This window comes from Uloborus diversus, chromosome 3 (assembly GCF_026930045.1).
Source record: "Uloborus diversus isolate 005 chromosome 3, Udiv.v.3.1, whole genome shotgun sequence".
Lineage (NCBI taxonomy): Eukaryota > Metazoa > Arthropoda > Arachnida > Araneae > Uloboridae > Uloborus > Uloborus diversus.
Genome location: NC_072733.1, coordinates 15,972,515 through 15,984,967, shown reverse-complemented (window position 1 = coordinate 15,984,967; position 12,453 = coordinate 15,972,515). Strand labels below are relative to the sequence as shown.

The 12,453-nt window shown below is 33.6% G+C and overlaps 1 protein-coding gene across 2 annotated transcripts in view; it reads left to right on the top strand.

Moving 5' to 3' along the window:
* The window catches only part of LOC129218101 (5'-AMP-activated protein kinase subunit beta-1-like), a 29,463-nt gene extending 17,010 nt beyond the window's left edge, over positions 1–12,453 (top strand). For both annotated transcript variants that reach the window (XM_054852296.1, XM_054852297.1), the window contains exons 4-8: positions 3,434–3,527; positions 4,665–4,782; positions 10,287–10,420; positions 12,162–12,230; positions 12,309–12,453. In XM_054852296.1, the coding sequence (XP_054708271.1) occupies positions 3,434–3,527; positions 4,665–4,782; positions 10,287–10,420; positions 12,162–12,230; positions 12,309–12,386 (493 nt within the window). In that variant the 3' untranslated portion in view covers positions 12,387–12,453. The remainder of the gene's footprint in view (positions 1–3,433; positions 3,528–4,664; positions 4,783–10,286; positions 10,421–12,161; positions 12,231–12,308) is intronic.

The following is a 12,453-nucleotide window of genomic DNA, read 5'->3' as shown; positions in this document are numbered from 1 at the left end:
TGGAGGAAGGCCGCAGTGGGACAAGTGTGGCTGCAGAGTTCGGAATTGCTCACAGCATCGTTTCACGACGTTGGAGACAATTTCAAACTACAGGAACAGCTATCCGGGGGTTCAGTAGTGGTCGTCCACGAGGAACCACACCTGCAGATGACCAGTATATTGTCTTACAGGCGGCAGACAGCGGGAGAAATCGCTAGACACACGACCTAGGCGACTGGACGACCGATATCGCGTTTTACCGTGGCCAGAAGACTGCACGGTGGTGGTCTGTTTGCACGACACCCTATACGGTGTGTACCTCTAAACGCCTGCCCATCGGAGAAGGCATTCTCTGTGGTGCCGGGAACACCGGAATTGGAGAGACAATGAATGGGGACGAGTACTCTTTACAGATGAGAGCAGATTCAGTCTGAGTAGCGATTCTCATCGCATACTCATCTGGAGAGAGCGGGGAAGCCGCAATCATCCCTCGGACATCATTGAAAGGGACAGGTATGGAGGTCGTGGTGTTCTTGTTTGGGGAGGCATCTTGCTTGGTAGTCGTACAGACCTTCACATCTTCGACGCAGGTTCAGTCAACGGGACCCGTTATTGTAACGAGATTCTTCTTCCATATGTGCGTCTTTTTAGAGGCGCTATGGGTCCGCAGTTCCTTTTCATGGACGACAATGCACCATGTCATTGCACAGTAGCTGCCGAACAGCTCTTAGAGAGTGAGGATGTTGAACGTATGGATAGGCCGGCACGATCTCCGGATCTCAATCCCATCGAGCATGTATGGGATTTTCTAGGCCGACGCTTGGCAGCTCGTACCTTACCACCAGTAACGATTCGGAAGCTTTGATTGGCGCTGCAAGACGAATGGGCAGCAATGCCTCAACAACTCATTGACACCCCCATTCTCAGCATGGGCAGACGCTGTGAAACCTGCCTAGTAGTTGGGGGAGATCATATCCCCTACTAAAGACTGGATGTTTCTTGCTGGACACCCATCACAGGGATGTTTCGGCCTTCAGTCGCATTGCGCTCCATGCTACTTTTTCAATAAAGCTTCTTTTTATCCCTCTGATTTCTCTTTTAGTAAGTGTTGCTTACATTACACATGTCCTTACGTATTGGGGATCTTATGGTATTAAATGTGTTGATTTGGAAAGCTTTTGTACAAAGTTATATTGAAAAAACCGTCTCATCCTTAATTTTTGCACACCAGTGTATATTCAAAACAGCATTTAATCTTTGAATTTACAGTTGGCTCTCTGTTTAACGACACTCTATTTAACGACTTTCGCTATTTAACGACGTCTTTTCATGGTACGAGGTTTCCCACTATAGTGTTAAAAGCATTCTATTTAAGGACGATTTCTAACTGAGAACGTTTTTTTGTGGTCCATTGAAAGTCGTTAAACAGAGAGTCAACTGTGTTTTCAAAACAAAAACATTTTTGCGATTAGTTATACTAAAAATATCCCGCTTCATTTTGGGTTTTGAACTGTGATAAGGTCTACATATTTTAAAAGAACTTCATCCCCGCAGACTCCGCAACGCGGGAGTTGGGGACGGCCGAGAAAACAAAAAATAATAAATTAACATTTAATTTGTGCATCACAGAATAAAATCTAAACTGACTTTAACTTTAAAACAATGACTCATTAAAAAGTTAGTTATTTGAAGGGGAGATCCAATAAAGTGTGCAGTTAGGGTCCCTGGTGATTTTTGCAGGGTGGGGGGCAGAAATGATGATACTAAAATTATTCCATTCCTTAAACGTATTGTGCAATTAAAGCGTCAAAATATAAGAGCAGGAGACGTAGCAGTTTATCAGAATGATCTTGATTGCATAAATATTGTCACTCCAAATATAGGATTACATGTTAATAATGCTACAAGCTTTAATACGGCTACACAAAATGATATTGGTGAAATGTGTATAATGGAATGTCTCAATGAAGCAAAGAAACAAATTATTGTTGCCAACATATATATATATCTGCAAGCAAAAGTATTTCAAGTATTATTCAATTTATTCATAAACAGCTTTCAAATTATTCACAAGCAGGTTCTGCTTTAGTTAATGAATATTATTATACAGTTCCTTTACTTTTAACCGGAGATTTTAATGTTAATTTTGTTTCTGATTGAACTAAAAATTTACTATTATTTATACAATCCAAATTACAATTACAAATGATTAATAAGCCAGAAGAAGCCACTACAAGTCACGGAACTGTACTTGATGCAGTCTTTGCAAGATTTTTAGATAACATACAATGCAAAAATTTGGTTGCTTATTATAGCTACCATAAGCCAATTGTTAGTTTCATAGGATTAAATACTGATAATAATTAAACACTATGAAAGTTATCACTTCTGCCGAGCGTCCAGTGACGCACTTTTTCAATGAATTAATAGATTTCTTTTTTAAGATATTACAGTAATAGAGCTTCCTCTGAATTACGGGAGATTGGTCATTGCAGTTATTGTCTATGATGGTCCACAACATTGAGTACATGAGGAAATAGGATTCCTCAAATATCAGAACTTTGCTAGCAAAATGAAGAGGACTCCATTAATCTGTACAAATTTTATGGAAATGTCAGTCTTATCTTCAATCAATCAACAATACCATTTAACTCTATTTTTAAAAAAAAATGCAAGAGCAGATTCTTCTTTAGTGCTGTTCTTTTTTTCAACTTGGTGCCTTTTAAATTGTCATTTTTAGTTCTAGAAAGTGTCTGATGATCTTTTGAAACTTAAAAAAACCTGTGAACATCTCCCCCCCCCCTCTCCCCCATGTCTAGGTATGGCCTTGAACCCACCCTCATGAAACACAAATGCTCCTAATGTTTCAATAAAACAGTGGAATGAGATAGCTTATTATGTCTTTCCATCTATAAACTTTCATCAGTAATCAGCCCTTCCCGTAAAAAAGGATTAGCTATGAGCTTGTGTAAAGTTTATCCAATTTTTACTGAAATGAAAGCTGGTTTTTTGAGTAAAAGAGTAAAAGAAACCATGTATTAAATCTATAACAGTATTCAGAATTTAAATTTGTTTAATAATAGTCTGCATTAGTCAGGTTTTGATATCAACTGGAATGAAAATACATACAATAATTGAAGTTAAATAAATTTAAACCAGTTATTAAGCTAGGAAATTTATTTATTTGCATTTTTGCATCCTGGAGAGTTATTACAAAGTTTCTGTGCTGCTAAAACTAAAGTTTTCTGCATTAAGAAAACTTGTGTGGCACTCCTGCATTTATAACTTGTTTTTTAAGTAAAATTTAAAAATCAACATTCAGTTATCGTTGTAGCATTTTCAGAAGATATGCTATAGTAGCTCAGATTTTTCTGTTTAGAATGTTTTTTTCAGCTAATTTGATACCATTGTGGTATGCTTTTATAACATTATAATACATGTTCTTTTCTTCCAGCCATGGGGATTTTGGTTTGATTGTTGATGTTCCTGAAGGACAGCATGAGTATAAGTTTCAAGTTGATGGGCAATGGATACATGCCGAAAACCAAGTAAATATTTTTTTCCCAAGAAAATGCTGTTTATATTTCTATATGCAGTGTAATATTTTCATTTTGTTTTTGTTGTTATTTTTTTAGATGAAGGAAATGCTCCAATGCATGTGTGTGTGTAGGTTTGTTTGACACTTACGTATTACATTAGTGTTTAAGATAACAATTAAAATGTTTTAGTACTATCTGGGCACTGTTCTTTAAGACACCTTTCTTGTATTCTGCAGGTTTGTTAACTTTTTTTTTTTTTTTTTTTGAAATATTGCAATGCTTTTGAGTTTTGCAAATTTGACCATGTCATTCTGTAATGATTTACACAGGTCACATGTATATTAGAAATAACAACAATGAGCATCATGATATATTATGTTCTAATCTTAATTTTAAAAAAGATCTCGTTTTTCAGGACCTGTTTTTTATTAATTTTTCCCTGTTTTGAAGCGCAGACTCCATAAATGTGGAGAGTTATATTCGCAGATCTCTTATCCGGGTGACTTTGTAAAGATACTGGAACATGAATCATCCTCTCCTCCTTTCTGATCGCTGTTAGAAATAAGCAGTTGTTAGTAGCATTTTGCAACCTAAAATTTTGGTTTAACACCTAGATTTCTTACCCTGGGTGCCTGAGGCCTAAAGTTTTGGATCCCTTTTAAGCTTGTCTTTCTTGATACTTCCTGATTAAAACCCATGATTGAAGAGAAGGATAAATTTGTAAAAGTTATTTTTAAAAGTATAATAAATTTTGTCTTTAAACTATAATTTTCTTTTGTATATTTTATAGATATTTTTAAATGTGATATCAGCAATGTGTAGCATTCCTATTTAATAAATGTTTTTTAATATTTGGATACATTTTCTTTCATAAAAAATGTTGCCCTAGTTGTTTATTCTGACTCCTAGAAACTTGTATTAGGCGTCATAATGATGCCTAGACTTAAGTTCTTGCTTCTGAAACTACATCTGATTGAATACCTTTTGATAGTCTATGTTTTGTGAATTGCTTGTGATCATTTTGGGAATATGTTTTGAATATACTGTTGTTTAAAAGTGACAACTTCTATCACCATAACCTTTTAAATATTATGTTACCAATTAAAAATAAAATACATATTTTCATTTAAGTTTTCTTTCTTTCAGCCAACTGTGGACAATAACATGGGATCAAAAAACAATATTGTAAGTGTGAAAAAGTCAGATTTTGAAGTATTTGAAGCTTTAGCTATAGATAGTGTGAGTTCATGTAGTGGAGGATCTGGTGAGTACAGAAAAAAACATAATATAAACTTATTTCATAAACAAATAACACTCAGCATAATTATACCTGAACTCTTTTGACATCCAAGCTGTACAATTTGTATGTCCTGTCTTTATTGTAGGCGAGTACTACCAGACATACAGGGTTTGTATTTAAAGTCATGAGAATAAGTCCACAAAAAATAATTTATTCGAGATATCGCTACAAAACTTTAATAGTCTTCAAAATATGCTTCTTGAGCATCAACACACTTCTGCAGACGTCGGTTCCACGCTTCGTGCGCTCCCTGGATATCACCAACCGAAACATCCTTCAGAGCATGCGTGCAAGCCCTTTTGACATCATCTAGGGTTCTGTAGTGGCACCCTTTGAAGGCGGTTTTCACTTTGAAGAAGAGGAAAAAGTCTACTGGGGCAAGGTCGGGGCTGTCAGGAGGCTGTGAAATTGTTACGGTGCCATTTTTTGTCAAGTGCTCAGCAACCGCGAAACACAAGTTTGGTGCAAATCTTCCTCATCCCAAGATCCTCACTGATGATTTTGTGCACAACCATTTTATCCATTCCTAGCTGTTCTCCAATCATGCAAACACTTAAACGGCGGTCCGTGTTCAGCAAATGTTGCACACATTGATCATTTTCTGCGGTTCTTGATGTTGACTGCGACCTGCACAAGGTTCTTCCTCCACACTTTCCCGGCCTCTAAAAACTTGAGCTTGCGATAAGCTTTCCCTGCCATACGTTTGCTGAATCATTTCCAGCGTTGATGCACCCGTTTTTCCAAGGCGAGCGCAAAATTTGATTGTTCAATGCTTGGTTGCATTTTGAGCTTGCACACACTTTTTTTTTTGAAGACGTCCACACCACTTATGATCCTGCCTCAACCCAAGCCAGCAGGCGACTGCCGAGTAGAGCATTATCAAGGTTGAAGGCCTTACTACCGACTCCATCTGGTCAGAGCGCCACCAGGTGTACAGCTGCATCAGGGCAAAAATATTCTCATTACTTAAAATACACACACTGTATCACGTGTGTATGTCCTGTTTTATTTGTATCTGAGCTGCCATTTTTTAAATTTTTTTAGTGAAGTTATTCTTTCACCAAAGAGAGATCTGGTTATGTTAGACCTGTCTCTCACTTTTTGTCCCATAATTTTGATCACATGAAGGGATGTGGCCGGTCAGAGCTTGGGTATTGCTAGGTGTGTACTTGAAAACAAAAGCAGTTGATGTCAAGTGGTTGACTGTTATTCTCTTGCTACTATAGTTTCTGTTAGTGCTCTGCAAGAATGTCTAAAATTAAGGCTGTGTGCAATATTGTTAAGTCCTCATTTGAGTATGCTGTTCAGTTTTGGTCTCCTTATCTTAAGAAAGGCATCAAATGATTGGAAAAGGTTCCAAGGAGGGATATGAGGTTATTAAATGAGCCTTCTAATTTAGATTATAATTCCAGGCCTAGAATATTTAATAGGTATAGTCTTGAGCGAATGAGAGTAAGGGAGGATATGATGCAATTATTTAAGTTTATTAAAACAGATTGTTTAAGGCTAAATTTAGACCAGGAGTCATTTTTTTAAGCTTTTCAAATCCCAAGCTGATCTTGAAATAAGAAAAAATTACTACTTACTATTGATCTTCAGTGGGGATAGCTAAACTGACTAGAAACATCCTAGCTTGACCCGAAGCCTGTTACTGATTGTCACTTTTGTATTTTCATTGTTTATGAACTGATTTTTTTCTTGTTGCTACCAGTTCTGTTGCATTTGCATCTGATACATAATGTTACTTTTTTCATTAAATGTTAATCCATGATCTTTACCATTCTATTTTTACTGTAAGGTACCTGAGAAAAGTATCTGTATGAAAAATAATTTTTTGATTTGTAAATGAAAGTATTTTATTCAAGTTTATAGAGTTAGCAATCAGGTGAAAAGTAAATCATTAGTAGAAGATGAATTGTGTTTGCTAAAATGTATAAGATGATGAGATAATTTTTAAATTTGATTGAAAAACATACACTTTCAGTGCAGTATTAAATTGTGTTTCAATCACATTTCTATTCTTATTTATGGAGAGGAAGGAACTATATCCTTGTAAATATTTTTATTTTTGTTTATTTATTTTTGAGCAGAGCAAATTTAGAAATTACAGTTGTTTGTCAAATTACAACAATTTACCTTACATGGCAAAAAGAAATGGAATAAAACCAAAAAAGTACCATTTTCTTATTGAGCATAATTTTCATAAAGAAATTAGAGGGGTGAACGATGGTTGCTCTGGCTCCAATGTTTTAATTTTTTTTATGGTGGCACTAATGTGTGTCATCACTTACATATAAATTACATATTATCTTGCTTAAATGGTCTATTTTCTAAAGTCTCAGAAAACTAAATGTATAAACTTGTGTTGCATTACTGTTTCTGTTTGTGGTAACTGTTTTCATTTGTTAAATGATCAATTTGAAACTAGGGTTCTGTTTGGTTTTGAACAATCAATAGTATCCTTTTTCATATGCATGCCATCATGGACATTTTGTTAATCCTTTCCAGCACTTCCTACTCAAATCTCTTATACATGTGATGCAGCTTCTTGTCTGCATTTAAAATGATTAGTGCAGCTGTGACCTCTACAGAAACATGGCCAAATAGACACTGCCTCAAAAGCAAGCAATTCTCTTTTTAACTTGTCTATGATACCACCCATTGAATAGAGCTGTGACCCTTGAGCTGAGGAGAGAAAAGCACCATATAAATTAACTTTTAGGGTTTAAATTTTAGGCGTTTTCTATTTGAGGTTTATTTTCAATTTTCATAATTATTCAAAAATGTGTTTACGTTCTATTTCACTAGATCTATCAATTGCGGCACAAAACACCCTCCAAAAGCTACAAATATGATAGATCCTTGTTTCATTTCATGAACTTAATGAACAACATAGACTCTACTTCTATATACAGGGTGATCCGTTTTAACCTGCAAGACCTTTTTTATTTTTGCAACCATTAGTCCTAGTTAAGATACTGAAAGTTTGAAGCAAAAATAAAAATGTGTCAAAAAATACAAAATTTAACTTTTTATATGGACCATAGTTCCCCCAACTAATATTTAGAGAAATAATCTCCATTAAAAACTGATACTGACAGAAAAAACTTGACATTTGTGCGACCAAAACTCAAGGAGATATTCCAGTTCCAAGTTTTAAGGGACCATATAGAAGATGAGATTGGAACTTATTGCCCTTTCAGAAGAATGACAGGTTGTCAGAGTAAGTTAAACAAGGTGTTCCTATTTTTCATTGCTGTTCAAAAACAAATGCAAATGTTATACCGTGATACCCAAAAACACACTATAAAACATCACACGATTTCAAGAACCACTCTATGCACACACATAATTTTAAACACTTGTTAACCGCTATATTTTCCCCCAAAAGGTGTTATTGACAGCAAGTGAAGAGTGGTGTAAGTCACGAAACGCTGCGTTTCATATCTCAGTGAATATTGGCCATACTAATTTCAAACTTTTTGTGTTGAAATTATTTCTCAATGGAGATTTTTTTCCTAAATATAAGTTAGGGGACCTGGGGCCCGTATAAAAAGTTAAATTTTGTATTTTTTAACTTTTTTTTTCACTTCAAACTTTCAATACCTTAACTTTGCATCTGCTTTTGAACATTTTTGAGATTGGAAGTATAGATCTAGGACTAACGGTTGCGAAAATAATGGTCTTGCAGATTAAAACGGAACATCCTGTGTAATGCAATTAACTTTTGAAAGCTTCCAGAAGCAATATTTAGGGAATATTTTCTGGCTAAGGAACGGACATACCGTTTTTAAAAAGCACAAAGCTTTTAAAAAGATAACTTATCAAAGTACTCAATTTTTACAGGAATTATTATAGCCAAATTTTGCGTTGCTTTCATTTTATTTCTGCAAAAACTAAAACCATCTCCATTATATCTCATAAAATATTTTCGAGTCCCTACTATCTGCACTACAGTCATCCACTCCACCAGCAGCATTTAGATTTTTTCTTTAATTAATGCAACAAAAATTCATAGAAAAATATTCTGCCAACTTAATTCAGTAGTTAAAAAATATAAATCTGAAAGAAGTGATCTATTGGATCGCAAGTGCCTGGGACACTATCGTGGCCCAAACAATTGGGAGGTCATATAGATTAAGCTTTGGGGGGTAGATGAAAAACTGCTGGAAGCAAACTGTGTGAAATGTAGTAAAACATTCTGCCCTTTCTGAGACATATCACTGAATATGAGGATACATCTTTGATTCAAGCAGGAAAGTGGCTTTCAGGAGATGATGTAATTATTGATGAAAGAAGCTTTTGCACTTGATAATAGCAGAAATTTTTGAAGCTGCTATTGCATACACTGAACAGTTAGACAAAATCAGGGTTGTTGACATTATGATGATCCAGAGATGGCAAAACTAGGTAACAAAGAAGCAAGATACATGAGGAAGGCAGATGCAGATCAATGGTTTTTTTCACTCATCCTGAACTCTTTCATTTAAAATTTCTGTATGTAAATCCATGGCATTAAATTGATTCATAAGTTTACCTGGTTTATATCCTCATCACAGTCTGCAAGTCCTACACTTGTCGACATCTTCAGTATTTAAGACACTTTTTATTGGCAGGTGGAATTCCTCTCTCATTCTAATAACTCATTCCTTCAAATGTATTTGTAAAGCACCCTTTGAATGCAATGAGTTTTTTTTTTTTTTTTTTTTTTTTTTTGACACAGTTGACTGGAATTATTGTATTCATATTAACATTCTAATACTATTCATATATATATATATATATATATATATATATATATATATGTATATATATGTAACATATGTAACTCACATATATATATATATATGTAAGAACTGCCGCTCGGTTCTTATTACGAATCTTGATTTTCGCAAGTTGCAGTGTTGTGCCGTGATAATCTACCACGTAGGAAGAGGACAAAGCTACATTCACAACATCTTTATTTTTACATAGAATATACCAGCAGGAACTTCTCTTAACTAACCAACTTGTTTAGTTGTGCCACGATTTTTATATAGGGAATATCATTAAAAGATTACAGATAATTATACTTTGATCATGTGATCTCACGTGATCTATATAGGAGGAGCAGATTACAATAACGAAATATTATTGGCTTTGCACCGCAGACAGAAGCTGGCTTAAGTCTGGAGGGAAAAAAAGTGTCTGGTAGGTACTTTAAGGGAAAACACATCTGAGCCTAGAACATAACCATATATGGTATGAGAAGCATTTAAGTGTGTAATAAATAATGTCTGTGACTCATATGCACTGACATATAAGTGAACAGAACTTAATATGGCAAAGGCCTAGCAAAGGATTTTTCATATTACATATATATATATGTGTGTGTGTGTTTGACAGTTGTATTGTAAATTTTTCAAAATTTCACTGCATTGTTATTGTATTTGTCTTTTGAATGTTATTGGTAATCTAATTGGTTGCAGCATTTTCAAGCTCATCTCCTGAATCTTATTCTCAAGAAGTTCCACAGCGACGACTGTATGATAAATCAACAGGCCCTCCCATACTACCTCCTCATTTACTTGAAGTTATCTTGAATAAAGATGTTTCTTTAAGTGTAAGGTTGCTTTAAATATAAATTTTTTTATATAAGTAACATATGTTCCTAATATTTTGAGTGTTACTCATGTTACACTGTTTCGTCACTCATGTTACTTTTCCCACTTTAGTCGTTAATGTTGAAGTATTACTGATTTCAAAATATCTTTTTTTTACACAAATTTTGTTGCAATTTAACTTGATTTCAATGTAGGTTAATGCTTCATTGCCTATTTTAATGAGTCAATAAATTTTGAAAAATGCATTTGGAATTGAAAATTAATAAATGTTAAAGTAGGTTAATGCTAATAAAAATCACTTTAAAGAAAAAAAGTTATTCTGTAGGAAGATCAGTGGTACAAGTGTAAAATATTATCTTGAATTAATGTACAGTTGAATTTCTAGTGTATGAATCAGCTTAGTGAATAAAATATTTTTTCCTTGTTTTCATGCCACGTCCAATATTTTTCTGTTGATTGCATTGTAGCGATTTCAAATTCTTAGTTGAACTTGATACAACGTTTAACTTTTACTTGGATATATGAAGGTCTACAAACTAGGAACTTAGTTGTATTATTCATTACAAGCAATATTACCATTCTTTTCAGCACAAGTTATATTCTATAATAAATTTTTATATTCTAATGTTTTCAACATCATCCTCCAATAGAATTAAAAGAGCTTAAATAGCCAGAAAATTGACTACAAAAAAGAAAAATTTCTGTAAATTTCTTTTACAGAAATATTATTTAAGTATGAAATTAAATATTCAAAACAAAATTTTACAAATAAATAAATAAAACCCTCAAAGTTAGTCTTTCATTCTGTAAAAGTTAAATCATTACTATCTCAGTTTAAAGTAGATCGGTTTCAAGCCTCATTTAGGACAAAAAAAAGCGCCCAGCAGAAATTGAAACTGAACTCTTCACAATTTTTTACCTTTATTTGTAAAAAACAAGTTAAATGCATCAATGAAAATATTATGTTATTTTTATCCGCTTTACACTGACTTCCTGTATACCTTAGGTTATCTTTTCATTGATTATTCATCAAAATTTTTGCAAAAAATAAAAAGTGAGAGAAAAGTAAATTTCAAAGTTGATCGTAGCTTCACAAAAATTATCTTTGTTTCACAAAAAAAGACAAAAACATTACTTATGAAGACATCTATAGGAAATATTTTTTGCATCACAAGTTTTTCATTTATATGCAATCACTGGTCAATTTATAAGATATTCTACAAATATTTTGTAATTACATATTTAATTCTCAGTCTGTTGTTAAATTTCATTTTTTACATACTTGGTATGTTTTTCTTACAATATTCTTGCTTTTGAGTAAAAATAAAGTCATATTATTGTAAATCAAGCTTATTTTTCTAATAGGCGGAGGTACTAATATTCATCTATAAACTACTTTCACATCAAAAACCAGCTCATTTGGTGCAAAATACAGCAATTGACTGTAATTTTGATATGGAAGAAAAGAAAATCTAAAACCTTTCCTATTTCATTTAAAAATTAGGATTTGCAAAGAGTTTTGAAAAGTAAGCATTTTATACGAAGGAATCAGATTTCGGCGTAATTTTGTCATATTTTTCCTGAACATTTGAGTATTCATTCCTAGCTACACACTAAGTTGATCTAGCCAAAAACCAATCATAATCTTACCAACAGGATGTCCTCATTTCCTTGTTAACTTTGCAATATTTGCCTTATTCATACTCTGCGTTCTGTGATTCTTTTTTTTTTTTTTTTCAGAATGAGCCTATTTTGCTTCCTGAACCGAATCATGTTATGCTGAACCATCTGTATGCTCTATCGATTAAAGTAAGTTCCATTATTTCAGTATAATACATTTTACACCCACATTTGTTTTTTACATCATATTTTTTGTGTTATATTTAGGATGGTGTTATGGTTCTCAGTGCAACCTTGCGATATAAGAAAAAGTATGTTACTACATTGTTGTACAAGCCTATTTAAAATGTTTTTTGCACCAAAAATTTTATAAATTTTAAAAGATTCAAAATAAATTTTATGATGTTGTAAA